At 49.0% G+C, this 14,059-nt stretch overlaps 5 protein-coding genes across 5 annotated transcripts; 4 read left to right on the top strand and 1 right to left on the bottom strand.

Annotated features, from left to right (window-relative positions):
• Window positions 1-627: 627 nt before the first annotated feature.
• Window positions 628-1,538, bottom strand: atp4 (F1F0 ATP synthase subunit 4; the record flags this gene model as incomplete). The annotated part of the gene is made up of 4 exons (XM_016743246.1): window positions 628-653; window positions 706-928; window positions 988-1,442; window positions 1,508-1,538. 4 exons carry the CDS (start codon window positions 1,536-1,538, stop codon window positions 628-630), a joined length of 735 nt encoding a protein of 244 aa, XP_016595968.1.
• Window positions 1,539-1,743: 205 nt separating this feature from the next.
• Window positions 1,744-3,492, top strand: noc4 (ribosome biosynthesis protein NOC4; the record flags this gene model as incomplete). Its single annotated transcript, XM_016743245.1, has 3 exons — window positions 1,744-2,148; window positions 2,198-2,409; window positions 2,460-3,492. 3 exons carry the CDS (start codon window positions 1,744-1,746, stop codon window positions 3,490-3,492), a joined length of 1,650 nt encoding a protein of 549 aa, XP_016595967.1.
• Window positions 3,493-4,780: 1,288 nt separating this feature from the next.
• Window positions 4,781-5,627, top strand: PEX2_059710 (GPI anchored serine-threonine rich family protein; the record flags this gene model as incomplete). The annotated part of the gene is made up of 2 exons (XM_016743244.1): window positions 4,781-4,933; window positions 4,986-5,627. 2 exons carry the CDS (start codon window positions 4,781-4,783, stop codon window positions 5,625-5,627), a joined length of 795 nt encoding a protein of 264 aa, XP_016595966.1.
• Window positions 5,628-6,244: 617 nt separating this feature from the next.
• PEX2_059700 (uncharacterized protein) lies at window positions 6,245-7,337 on the top strand (the record flags this gene model as incomplete). Its single annotated transcript, XM_016743243.1, has 2 exons — window positions 6,245-6,425; window positions 6,484-7,337. The coding sequence occupies 2 exons, from the start codon at window positions 6,245-6,247 to the stop codon at window positions 7,335-7,337; spliced, it is 1,035 nt and encodes a 344-aa protein (XP_016595965.1).
• A 1,239-nt stretch (window positions 7,338-8,576) lies between these two features.
• On the top strand, window positions 8,577-12,992 carry PEX2_059690 (uncharacterized protein; the record flags this gene model as incomplete). The annotated part of the gene is made up of 6 exons (XM_016743242.1): window positions 8,577-8,600; window positions 8,670-8,695; window positions 8,750-8,801; window positions 8,852-8,953; window positions 9,015-9,350; window positions 9,402-12,992. 6 exons carry the CDS (start codon window positions 8,577-8,579, stop codon window positions 12,990-12,992), a joined length of 4,131 nt encoding a protein of 1,376 aa, XP_016595964.1.
• Between the last annotated feature and the right edge of the window lie 1,067 nt (window positions 12,993-14,059).

The following is a 14,059-nucleotide window of genomic DNA, read 5'->3' as shown; positions in this document are numbered from 1 at the left end:
AGTAACAAAGAATAGGCAGCGGCTGTGTAAGGCGGCTGTCCACGGGCTGATGACTGGGGTCCGGGGTCTTGGCCAGCGGCTGGTATCCCGTGTGCACACAAAATATTTTAGATACTTGAAATACTTGAATATTCCAGGGACCTACACAACATGGAATTCCCCAGATAGCTTAAAGATGAAACTTTAGTATAGATATCTATCTTATCGCATTCTCCACGGCCCCGGGTGGCGTGCTGCATTAGACCGTGCATATCATAGGGCGCCCCGGGTGTCGGGACTCTCAGTGTTTATGCCGGGGATAAGACCCTGGAATGGCCAGTGTTTACTTGACTACGTGACTATAGAATGGTACTATGCACATGCATTAATATGGGTGCGATTGGGCGATCCCTTTGTATCATATTCCGATCAAAGGGTTCTACGATGAAACTGGTCCAAACAGATTCTTATACCAGACATCAGCCGGTGGGCATTTCCAAGCCCAATTCGCTTGAGAACATGTCTTGAAACCATGTGTCCGATTATAGAGTAAGAATCAAAATGGTATTGCAAGGTCTAACTCGGCAGATGCAAATAGCCCTTATAGTTTTGTACACAATGCCGAATGCAGTGAGCTATCAAACCCATTTACAGGGCCTTGGACGCCATGATGCCTGGGAATCATTAGCACTCTATTGTATAGTAGTCAATTGGTGAATAACTCACGCTCAACATCAGCAACGCTCTGCTGGAGAATCTGCTGGAGAACCTTGGGGCTCTCAAGCTCCTTCTGGATCTTGGCGATGACGGACTCGGCAAGCTCACGCTGCTGGCGCTGCTTGACCTGGTTCTCGTAACGCACCCACGAGTCGAGGACCTGCTTAGCCTCGGTAGCGAGGGCAGTGCGCTGCTGGAGCTCGTAGGCCTGGGACTCGAGCTGGGCGGTTTCCTGGAACGGATTGTCAACAACCGACCCAAGTATCAACCTATGCGACCGAGTATTCCTACCTTGGAAACAGCGAAGAGCTGCTTGGTAACCTCAACAACGCCGGACATCTGGGAGACGTTGTCGATACGCTGCTGAACAGCGTTGGTGTGGTCGGCACGGGCAGCGTTCAGGATGTCCTTGTGCTTCTGGACCTGACCCTCGGCCCACTCGCGGTAGGCGGGACCACCGTACTTGCCAACAGCGGTGAACACAGACAGCAGACAGAAAGCAGCGACGGTCTCCTCGTTCATGACGTACAGCTCGTTGCTGATGGCGGCGATGGACAGACCGGCGGCGGCAGACAGGGTAGCGGTCTTGGTGACCAGGGAGTTGCCGGGGATGGCGTTCAGGATTGACTGCGCCTTCTTGGCGGGCTCCTCGGCGGGAACGTTGGAGGCCTGACGAGAGGAGGTCAGGTTGGCAGTGACGGCAGGGACACCACGGGCGGGAAGAGCCGGCCGAAGTCGGGATGCGCCTAGGGTGAGTTAGCAATTGAAGGCATTGGGTCGATCAGACGGTCGAGGTTCGTAAAAAGCGTACCAATGGCGCTCTTAGCAAGACGCGAAGCCATTGTTGCAGATGGAAGAATCTTGGTCAATGGGGTGGGTGAACGGAATTGAGGAGACTTGAGGTTCGGGATGGCTAGGAGGTGAAGACGCTAGCCGTTTCGGGAGACAATTCCGTTCCTCGGATAAACCAGCTTCCGAGATGGTCCAAACGATAAAAAAAAGTTGCAGATAAACTATTCACGGTACATTACAAGACGCCTGCCCAAAATGCCTGCACTTGTTACGGATTCGAGCTCTAAGAAGCGCAAGAGCGGCAAGAGTGCCAGCGGCCCATCCTCCAAGCGCCGCGCTGTCGCCGAGGACAATTTCGCCGAGAAACTGTCTACTATTCAAGAACTAGAGAATCAAATTGCGGAGTCAAGGAAGGGCTACAACAACATTGCGACCCTACTTTCCATGCTCAATGTCGAGAAGTCAGCCGAGAAACCCGAGATGGCTGTGGCCGTCTCTCTCTGCCGTGTGTTCAGCCGATTGATCGCCGGAGGAAATTTGACCGAGTCAAGCCGCGCTGCCGAGAACGAGAAAATCGTTGTGGCATGGTTGAAGGAGCGTTGCCTTGATTATCAGAATGCTCTTGTGGCTATCATGCGTGAGGCAGATGTTTCCTCTCAGGTATGTGTGCTCTGATCTGGCGGGGGTTACTATTGCTGACGATATCTAGATTGCTGCTCTGACGCTGAGCATGCGCATTGTCAAGGAACGTCTCGCCCATATCCCAGGTGCCGAGAACAATGTTTGGTCGACGGGTTTCTTCAAGGATATCTTTGCTGCCATCATTGAGGCCAATAACGCCCAGGATCTGCAGACCGAAGCCATTACCAAGTTCGTGAAGGAGTATGAGGATGTGAGATACTACACTTTCACGCAGATGGCGTATGTATATCTTTCCCCTGCTGTCGAGCATCGCGGCTAACCTGTATCAGTGATTATGCCTCTACGAAACGATCCCCCGAAGTCCTCGAAACCCTGATTAAGATCCTTCAGACCTGCGATGAGGTACCTGGAGCGGAGCACAAGTTCGAAAACTTCTACGCGAAACGAGACACCAAGAATAAGCGCTTAGTTTCGGCAAACTCCCACAGGAAGCAGGCCCAGGAAGCATGGCTGGCCATTCTACGAAACAACCTCTCGCAATCGCAGCGCAAAAACCTGCTGCGCATGATGGTTCACCACATTGAGCCGTGGTTCAACCGACCGGAACTGCTGATGGACTTCTTGACGGACTCATACAATGTCGGTGGTGCGACATCCCTCCTCGCACTGTCTGGTCTCTTCTACCTGATCCAGGAAAAGAACCTGGACTACCCTCAATTCTACGCCAAGCTGTATTCTCTCCTGGATTCCGAGCTGCTGCACTCAAAGCACAGATCACGATTCTTCCGACTGCTGAACACTTTCTTGTCCTCAACCCATCTTCCGTCCACATTGGTGGCCAGCTTCATCAAGCGTCTTGCTCGTCTTGCACTCAACGCGCCTCCCTCCGCCATTGTGGTGCTCGTTCCGTTCATGTACAACTTTTTCAAGAATCACCCTACAACTACATTCATGATGCACCGATCCATTCGGGATAAGGATGAACTCGCGCAAGTCGAGAAAGAAGGCATGGACGATCCGTTCGATCCAAACGAGACTGACCCCAACATGACAAACGCCATTGAGAGCAGTCTTTGGGAGATCGAGACTCTCCAATCTCACTTCCACCCCAATGTTGCGGCCATTGCACGGATCATCTCAGAGCAGTTCACAAAGCAATCATACAGTCTGGAAGATTTCCTTGATCACACATATGCGGGCATGGTGACTGCAGATCTCGGAGAGGAAGAGAGAAATCTCAAGAAAATTCCTGTCGTCGAGTACCAGATTCCCAAGCGTATCTTCACGGATCGTCTGCTAGCGGAAGATGGTGGCGTGGACTCTGGCCCAGGGTGTTTCATGCGGGATTTGTGGGAGTTCTAAGGGTTCATATATCAGCGTATACCAATTCAATTTGTTTGACAATGAAGTTTCAAGAGTTTAGATATTGTGGGGTATAGTTGTACTTGCCTGCCTGGAAGAGAAATGATTATCTGCCAACATATCCCTTGCTGTAAGTCTAACCCTAGAAGTCCCAATGCAGAAAGTAAACATTGGATATGGGCATCGCAGCAATGGTCACAAGATAACCAACCTTGACTGGGAAATCAAAGAAATTTACAACGTACTTGACATGCCTTGGAGCTCATTATTGCTCTATAAGAAAAGGTGAATCTAAAGTGGCACTACAACCAGGCTAACCCCTACCTAACCTGTATGGATCAACACGAGAGATATATGTTCTGTTATCCCGCGGTACTCTGTCGTATACATTCTTTCAACTTGATCCGTATAATTATTCCGATTGGTAATATTATTTTCTAACCATATACATAAGTTTGTTGCCTTGAACTCCGTGAATATAACCAGGTCATAGTTGGAAGGCTGGGGAAATATTCGGTATTCCTCATGCCATATAGATGGCGATCAAGCTACCCCAACCTCCAGATCACACAACTAAGCCATATGGCACCCCTTGGTATGAGATCCATGGCAGATCAAGGACCAAGAAATGCTTCATGGGCCGCAAGAAATGATCTCGGTGTTCACCAAAGCCCTACAGACCGACGCCCACCAAAACAACCCGGAAAGGGATGGCATTCCAACATGTCCCGGAGAGTCGTGTTATTGGGCCGTCAACTTCAGTTTTCTCATGGAATTATGAGCCCGTCGCTGTATGGCCAAATCACTCTCGTGGGCTTTCAGCAACTATTAGAGAAACGCAGCTTCGCCGCAGCCGCCCAGTCAGTACGATCAAAGATACTAAATGACAGCATGACCTCCCATACTCTTGCCATGAAGACTGTTGAAGCTCTCCCAAGCAGAGCCGTGAATTAACTTTGTCTCGGGAATTTCCAATGCTTAGCAGGCATTCCCCAGCCAAGGTAGACGACGCTTTCTTAGGTAATATATTGATGCTTGACTACTGGGGCTATCGGAATGCAACATTCTCCTAAAACACCTTGGGTCTCAGCGTTGGAATACCAACAGCCAACATCCAAGCTCGTTTCTGTGGGGCTGGGAGAGATCTAGGCAATTATTGCCGTCAGTTAAGAATCGCGATGCGCCACCATTATTCTTGAGACTTGTATCGTGTTCTGTGTTAGCAGTTGATCTAGTGTGGACCACTTTCTTTGAAACTCAACCGTCTATTTGACTCTCTTTCATCACAATGCATTTCTCCAACAGTGTTATCGCTGTCACAGCTTCCCTTGTGTCTCTTGGTCTCGCTGCTGATCCTCTCTCCTTTACTTCCTGGCCCAAGGATCCCCTTCAACCTGGCAAGCCGATTACCCTCACATGGATTGGTGCTGATCCTGATCTGGTAAAACGCATATCCCCTGATGTTGAATCATAACCAAACTGACTCGGTTTAGCCTGTGACCATTCTTCTCCGTCACGGTTCTTCAGGTGACCTGCAGGATGTCAAGCCCATTACTACCTCTAGCAAGGGCGGCACCTTCACCTGGACTCCTGACAACGATGTCAAAAGTGGCGACACATATGCCTTCCAGATCACACAGAAAGACCAGACCAACTACACCGCTCTGCTGAAGTCGGCTGGCAAGCCCGGCGCTGATATCCCCCAGGCTAAGGATACCAACTCCGAAACTGGCACTGCGGCTACTACTGCTGCAGCCACAGGCACCACCACAGGCACCAGTACTGGTACTACTACCGGTACCACCACCGACGCTACCACCGGCACTACCGACACTACTTCCACCCCTCACACTCAGACCACAGGCGGTACTACCGAGGCAACCCAAGCAACCCAGACCACAGGGACTAGCACTGCTAGTAAGGCCCTCATTAGCTCTGCTGCCAATCCCTCTGGCAGCCCTTCTAGCTCTGCTGCTGCTAGCTCAACCGATAGCTTGAAAGCTACCGGCACCGAGGTTGTCAATGGCAGGGAAGCATCTTCCACTGGAAGCATGCAGACCGGCGCTGCGTCCATTCCGCAATACTCTGTACAATTGGTAATGGGTATTGCCGGTCTTTTGGCCTACCTTGTCTAGTTAATTTATCTGTTTTGGCGTTGTCAGTTTCATATCTGGACTGTGTTTTGGTGGAGTCATGGAAAAATGGTATAACTTCCTGTACATAAAATACCCCTGGATATCATTGATATATAGGTGGCCTGAGGCGTTGAGGAAGTAATCAACTTATATTTAGCATATTCAATGAATCGGACATTTGCAAAGAAAAAAAAGGACCAAAACACGACTTTGAAAGAAAAAGAAAAGAAAACAAGACCTGTCGTTCTCCGCTAGCGCCGTGGCGTTCCCTGACGCGCAGAACACAAAGAACCATGATCGACTGATCTTCTGCAACTTCAACATTTCTTACCGCTACTCCATTGTTTTGGAATATTCTACAGCTTGTATCATTTGGTTCTAATGATCTCTGGTGATCTTTGTTGATCTTTGTTAATTGCATGAGACAGCGCCTTTATTGATCACAGGCCTCCCTTGCGATGTCTAGATGAATAAGCGAAATCCTAAGACAACGACCTCATATCTAGCTCAATTGACTTCGAATACTGGTATGAGCCTTTCCCTTCACAGGCCCATTAGTTTTTGCTCCCATCTTGTTCTTCCCATCTGGTTCCTCATGACAGGCGCGGGCGGTCACCATGGGGGGCTTCAAACGGGTCATGAAGCATCTCAGCCCTAGCAAAAATCTTATACCGATTGCTGCTGACCCCCCTATCCGTGCAGAAGCGCCACAAGTCAATCTCCCACATGTGGACACGCAATTGAATATGCACCAGCATAACGGATTCCTCGACGAACCAGCCCCCGAAGGCCAGAATGGTTGGTGATTCCGATCCCACTCCCTCTACCTCCCAAGCTTACACTCCCCGCACTCCAGGCAACTACAACCAGGCCTCCTCGTCTCCTTCCAGCCATCCGAACCCTTCCGCGCCCCCCGCCGACACGAATATTAGCGATCCCCCCACATCAGAATGGTCAGCAGTCGGCCATGCAGCGACAGGGAAATCAGGACGCGTTATCCACAATCTCCAGGAGGAAATAGCACGTTTAACGCGCGAATGCACACTCTACAAGTCTCGCGCGGAGGAGTATCAAAGAACCAACGAGGCCTACAAGATCCAGCAACAAAACATGAACGAGCGTCTACGGAACCTTGAGCAAGTCAACGAAACCAACCTCAACTCAATTGCACGGAAAGACCGGAAGCTGGAGGATCTCAGAACTGAGCTCCAACACGAGCGCAGCAAGCGACAAGACGCGGAAATGAACGCAAATCAGACCAACCACACGATGCGCGAGGAGCGCGAGAACCACAATCGCGAACAAGCCCGGTCACTAGAGATCGCCAAGCATCACGAGACACAGTGCGAGGTGCTGGCCAGCGCGACGAAACGCGAAAAGGCGGAGTTTGCAAAACGTCTCAATGCCATCTGGGCCGAGTTCACGACTATCGCCAATGCGCAGAAAACACATATACACTCCACTGAGCGGCTGGAGGTTCTTGCAGATCAGAAGAATAGGGAATTCGACTCCCTCAAGGAAACGTATGAGAAGCTGCTTTCCCAGCACTCCGCGTACAAGGAAATGAAGGATAACGACTTCCGCGAAACGATTGAATCGGCCAAATCCAATAACGATATGATCGCAGGGGTTCTTGCTCAGGTCAAGGAGACCGAGACAGAAATGAAGTGGGCGATCCGGCTCAATGAGAGTCGACAAAGCACTGATTAATTTGAGCTTTGTCTTTTTTCATCGTCGGCTTTTGTTTGTGTCAACCTCCAACCTTCACCATGCATATTGTCTATCACCATCCTCCTTCTCTTCCCTCTGCTCTCTGCTCAGATCCCTCAAAACATACCGCCAAATCGACGCCAAACCGCGCTCCAACTACATTTTTCCATCCCGATTTCATCTTTTCGCTCGCTCCCATGTCTCCACAACCGACGCCCTACCAATCACTCCTCTTCATTTCTCCATAGACCATTCTTGGCCGGTGCATGGCGTTTCATTTCCCTTTGCAGCAGATACCCGTGGCAGAGCTCAATTCCGTCGTGTACCCTTCGGTTTTTGTATTCTTGTTTCTATTCTTCCTTTCACCTGCATTTTTACCTTCTTTCCCTGTTGTACTATTACCCCCCTGTTAGATATGACGCTTGACGACCTGCATATTTTTACCTGGATATGATTACACCGTGATGAACATGATCGTGTTCAAAAGACCATTAAAGAGTGGCTACATGTTTCCTTTCTGCCTAGGTGTTATGGGTGGTTATTATGCAACTCTGAAATTTATACTCTCTCCAATTTTGCTTGATCTGTTCTATATGTACTCCCCATCTTCCATGAATTGCTGTAATCCAGTCTCGTCGTCTTGGATAAGATAGCACCGCGCGCGCATCCTCCGTCAGTTTCCATTGACTTCCAAGTCGATAGACCCAAGGCGCCTCGGTGGTTCCTTCCATTAGCAAATGGTTGAACGTTACTACTGCCATAATAGGGATCATATCTCATTTGACTCTTTTATGCTACCTCGAGTTCCTCTTTCTTGCTCTCCATTCCTCTAACTCTTCATCCTTCATCTTCATCTCATATGTACCGTTAACCACGGTGTGCTTCATCAAATCGATTGTCTAGGCGCTGTTCACCTAGTCCAGCTGTAATCGATTTGCCTTCACCTACCTCTTACTTAATCGATTGTCTCTTTCCCGCGGCCAATCAACCTACTCTTGCTGGATTCCTTCTTTCATACATGTTTCAAACCAGCCAACGTCGTCAAATCGATTGAAAGCAAAATCATCCCGTCTCTAAATCATTCGCATCCGTCCGACTAACGTCGGTCTACAATCGATTCGCGTCTGTCCCGCTTCAATCTGCAATCCGTTCAAGTCTGCATCGGCACATCTCTCCACCCATAGCGCTCAAAAAGCAGCATACAAGATGGCCAATAGCCGGACGCTTCATTTGTGTTCTATGTGGTCACTGGAGGACCAAGGGGTAAGTCTATATCGTAACATCCGCGTGCTTATCATTCTACCTGGCCAGGACTGACCAGGCTCGATATAGATTCTAGAACTTCAAGACAAGCTCAAGTACGACATATTAATTATGTATATTTATCATGATCAAACCTGACTCTTTTATAGGATATTGAATCCCGGTGCTTCGATCAACATCGAATATCTACGTGATAAACATGTGAGCTTTTGTGTATTATCTTCAATAGTGGCTATGCTAATCCTACCCAGGTCTTGGTTGTAACTGGTCAGTTTGATGAGGAATTTGATATCGAAATCACATCGCTGCTTGCAACTTATGTCGAAGAGCATCGCAATGATGATTTACTTGAGGTATGTCTAGATGCCTCCTCAATATCCAAGTTATATTGTACTAATGTCTGCTCTACTCAAGATGCCGAGAGTTCGTCAGCTTCCAATCTCGACCTATTTCGATCCCAATCCCCTTGCTGGCTATGGAAGCGATGCGAAATTGGAGGTGGAAACCCTTGTGGAGGAAATTATGCCGACACAACCCACTAGCGATGAACCCATTGTCAAGTTCTGGTATTTCTCGCAGGCGGGATTGGGGCCCATCACTCATGACTCGGACCCTCTTCTATCTCGCATTTCCGAAATGACGGAAACACAAATTACAGTCCAGGGAGCTCGAGGGCTCCGTATTTCTGCACAGCACATGGACAACATCGAGGAGGCAATGGATGTACTCGATTCTCTTGAAGAATGCTTGGTATGGTCCTGAGTCTCTTTTTTATAAGTCCTGTATGTTAATATTCTCTAGGATCTCATCGAGAACCAAAACAGAGGGCTGATCATCTTAAATCCCAAACGGGACAGTGCTACCTATCGCATCATGACATATTCACAGATCAGTGCCACTGCCTTGTGGCGTATTTTGATCGACCGAAATGCCTCGCTTCGTCTCCCAAGGTTAATGACTTTGGTGGTCTGTGGATTCGACGAGCTCGCTAACGAATTTCGTCCACTTCGCAAGCTTCGACAGCCACCGCAAGTGGCCCTGAAGGAAGCAGGCATTACTCGTGACTGGGAAGACTACCATTTTCCAGAAATCGGTCCGAAAAACGATCCCCTCCTAGGGGAAATTAATCGGCATCTCCCGCCTAAAAGTGACACCTCTCAAGAGAAGAGCGATACTCAGCACCCCTATCTCTCTACTGGAAAGGTAAAGGATGTCGACAAATGGATCTCTCGGGGTGTTGCTAAACGGCCTTTGGCAACCGACAGCCATAAAAAAGCACCATCGGAAGATAACCCCACCTCTCCTGAGCTTGTTGCGTCGAAGCCTCCGCCTGAGTCTAGCGTTTCCGCACCACGGGACCAGAAACAGTCTGGATTCAAGCCCAATCCCGCAGGCGTCAAAGGACGCGCGGTTATGCTACCAGATGGAACGATAGCAACCTCTAGCCAGTCTCGACAAGAAAAGCCAACAGACACCGCTCGGGGCCAAAAACCCTCCGTGTTTAGCAGACTCAGCTATAGGGAGAGAATCAGGAACCAACAGGCAGCCGAGTCGTCTGTCTCAATCCCTCAACAAACAGGACCCGTTAGTATTGTTCGTAGCGCTGCTGACTCTACTGGTCCAAATGCAGCTTCCAAGCAGTCAGCAACGATGTCTGGGGAAACTGGTCCTGTGGCTTCTACCTATTCTACCCCAAATCAGGCACCCAAGTCAATTGCCACCCCTCGTCTCCCAGTTCTATCCACTCATCCAGGTGCACCACCCAAAAAGTTGAGAGAAACGTCACATGCAGCCGATTTGGCTATTCCTCCCACTCCCAAAGAAGAGAAAACAACTAACGCTCTCCATCGACCAATTCGCTCTATTTCTCCAAGAGTAAACTGGGCCCAGCCTCTCAACATACTTGAGGCAGATTCACAGGTGAATACAAAACCTCAGGGGCGGAGCGTTGATTCAGTAATGGGGGAGATCAAGCTAATTATTGAGACGGCCAAGACCACGAGGGAAACTCGAATGGATGAAGTGACCAGCAAGCCAAAGATATCAGATCAAAGCCCCCCAAGCACCCCATCTACTCGGCTGAATCTCAGTAAAGAAGACACAGAAGACCTCGGCCCCCTCATTGATCTCGATTGCGAAGTGAAGAGTCTCAATAGCGGTTTCCAACACATTGTTGCGTTCGATCCGTTAGGCACACTCCCATCAAGCGTTCCAGAACAGTTTACAGATGTGCATAGTCAATCGCAGCATGTTGAGGTTGCCATTTCTACTCCAACTGTTGATATCTTTGATATGCCCAATATCGATGGTACGACTATTCAACCTCAGTTAAGTCGGAGCATCTCTCCTTGTCATGAGCCAACCCAAGACCCGATGACCCTCCGTGCGCCGACTCCAACCTCTGCTACTAGGGAAAATGCCCAACCAGGGCTCGCTCCAGGTGCGCTGTTGCCCGAGTCAGAGGTTGCTGACTCTCATAATGAGAGCGACGTGTTGGAAGATGAACAGAAACCTAAACAGACCCCTGAATTCCGCAGCAAGGCTGATGAGGTGGCACTAGAGTATCTGCTCAAGCAGATCAAGGAGAATCCTGCCCCAGAGATTCCTAGCATTGAGGAGATTGCGTTACCTCTCGATGCTACACTTGCTGAGCCTGCGCCTCGAGGTCTGCTTTGTATCTCGCGCGACAATGCTCTGCGTGATAGTATTCAGCAACGTCAACACCCTGACCAGATGAGTGAGAAAGTTCCCTTTCTTCATCCAGATCTCATTGATATCTCACCTCAGATGCTTTCTCCTCGCTCGAGGTGTGCGTCCGCGCAACAATCAGACTCCAAAAACGAGGAGCAAGATGCGGAAACAAAAGTTGACGAAAATCTGGCTGTTTCAGATGAAACTGAGACAAGAGAATTCCGCGAGACAATGTTCCATCAGCGGCCTCCCGATAAGGCCTTTCAATGGGTGGACGAGGTAACCAAGGTCGTGAGAAGGGCAAAGATTGAAGTCCACGGTGCTAATACCTGGCAGCGAAAAGGAACCAGTGAAAGCAATGCAGAGAACAAGGAAAAGGTTGAAACCCCCATCGTGAATTTCTGGCAGCGAAGAACAGGATTTAAACCAACAGAAGCACAGCCACGAAAAGTCATTGATTTGCCCACGAAAGCGGTTGTGAAATCATCAAGAGAAAAAAGGCAAATCCATGAGTCAACAGAGAATTTGTTTCGCTTCCTTCAACCAATTCTTGATTCAGTTCGCAGCTTTCCTGGAACGTTGAGCTTTCAAATACAATTCGGTCTTATGTTCATGCCCAGCCTACCAGCTTCAACCAAAGAGAAGGAGATGAGCTACAGGGAGGTCCACCAGCTGTTTTTCTCTAAGAATAACTTGACACCACCTCCAATCTCACTCTTCGAACGCTTGACTTCATCTCCTGCAGACATTGACTACCTCATCGATTTGGAGGCCAACCAATCTCGCCTGTTCGACCAAAAGTACAGCCACCGTGGCGTAAAGTATGAGTTCTGGTGCCGCGTTGGCCCGAACAGAACCATTGTTATCTCCGTTAATGAATATGGACATGCTATGATTCGCTATCCTGAGGTTTCCCTAGGCACGGTGCACTTGAATTTCCCTTCACAAGTCTGGGATGCAGCTGCTAGGGTACAAGGCTTTATCGAATACATTACGGGTGCTGACCGGGATCTTGACGAAGCTGCACGAACGATGGCGAAAAGTATCCGGATAGAGCCAAACAACAAGCACCTTCGTATGTTGGTCCGTCTTCCCCCGGCATCGAAGATCAAAATCGAGAAGGTGTTCATGGAACGGTGGAGCCGTCACCCCTACCGCTCAGAAAGGAGCAAGGACTTGTTTCTCCAAATCAGCGAAACCCAAGAACTCTTCGCCATCCCCTCCATCCTGGATCCGGGTATTCTGGTTTATCAGAACGCCCCGCTTGGGAAAATGGTCAAAGACGGAAAGCAGTGGTGGCAAGCCTCGATTGGCAGCAGCAAAGTGGACGGCATCCTGAAATCAAATTCCTTCCTTGAGCCTGGTGATTGCAATGAGTCCTGGTGTGCGACAGATCTCCTCGGTGCAGATGTCATGAATGTCGTTCCCTCTACTGCAAACCAGGAACTGAGTACCCTTGGAGCTGAGGTCGGTTATTCGGGAATTGGAGCAATGTTCCAACTTGCCAAAATAGTCGTGCAGAAGATCGATGCTGTGGGATTCTGGAACAGAGGTCCTGCCAGTATTGAACGGCGCACGAACACGTCGAATGATCGCAGCAACGCTGGTACAGGTACGATTAAGGAGTCGTCCGCTTCCTTGGAAAAACAATTAGTGCCCTGGGCTCCGCCAGCTGGGATCAAGGAGAAGCACAAGTGGTGATGAGATAGGGAGGATCAAGGTGGATCTCGGGGGTTGGAATGGAAATGGGACAGATGTATTCATGTCATTGTCGTTTGATTCTTAAGATCTTTATGGGTTCTTGTGTGTACCCGGACGACATGAAGTTGCATTTAAGATAATACCAAAACGAAAAAAAAATAACGTTTGATATTGTAAGACTCGCCCTGTGGTTGATGGATTTGTGTAGTTCAGCCCTATAGTAGACCTGGAGGTATAAATATGCGCCTACGACCACGGCCCGCATTGTCTATTTCCACCCTTCCAATTACTGAGCGCCCCTATTAACTTTGGAAGGCTTGACTTGCTTGGTGTCACTTGCGGAAAAGATGGGCTTGGGAGAGTACTGATCTCTTTCATTTTAACATATATTTGTCTGGTAGGTGAGGGGCTAGGGATGTAGGAGTTAATCTCGTTAGTATATATTCTTTCCTATCACACTGCATAGGTACTCCTCGCAAGGTGGAGTAGTACATGCAGTTTTATATGGATACCAGAATAGTTAATAACAAGCTCTCTGTCTTTCAATTCAACCCCATGCTCAATTTCCGACACCTCGCTTCCGGCAACTAGCTTGTTCATATTTGAATAGCTAATTTGATGGGATTATGCTCATTCACGATATTATTCAATGTATAAAGTCTCCAGCTAAACGCATCGTACGTTACGGACGATTTCACGAGGTCTCGAATCAAGCGGTCACAACACGCTCAGAAAATCGACTACGGTGGTCTCGATGAATTATGCTCAGGGTAAAGGGACGTTACATTGTACGAACAAGTCACTATCAATACAACAAATCATCCCTTGCCAGACTATTCCAGTGTCCGCAATATCATGGCTGCGTCATCTTGCTCGGTTGGCCATCCTATTTACTAGGGGCATTGTCATTGGCGCCTGCTGCTAGCAATGCCTGCACCACCTCAGTGTGGCCTTTGCTTTGCGCAACTTCGAGAGCTGTTTGACCATGATCTTCAGCGTCAAAAGGAGGTGCGTTGACGTCAGCTTTTGCTGCTAGCAGTGCTTGCACTACGTTAAGGTGGCCTCCT

The sequence above is a fragment of the Penicillium expansum genome (assembly GCF_000769745.1).
Source record: "Penicillium expansum strain MD-8 chromosome Unknown contig191, whole genome shotgun sequence".
Taxonomy (NCBI): domain Eukaryota; kingdom Fungi; phylum Ascomycota; class Eurotiomycetes; order Eurotiales; family Aspergillaceae; genus Penicillium; species Penicillium expansum.
This window is presented reverse-complemented; position numbering and strand designations above follow the sequence as displayed.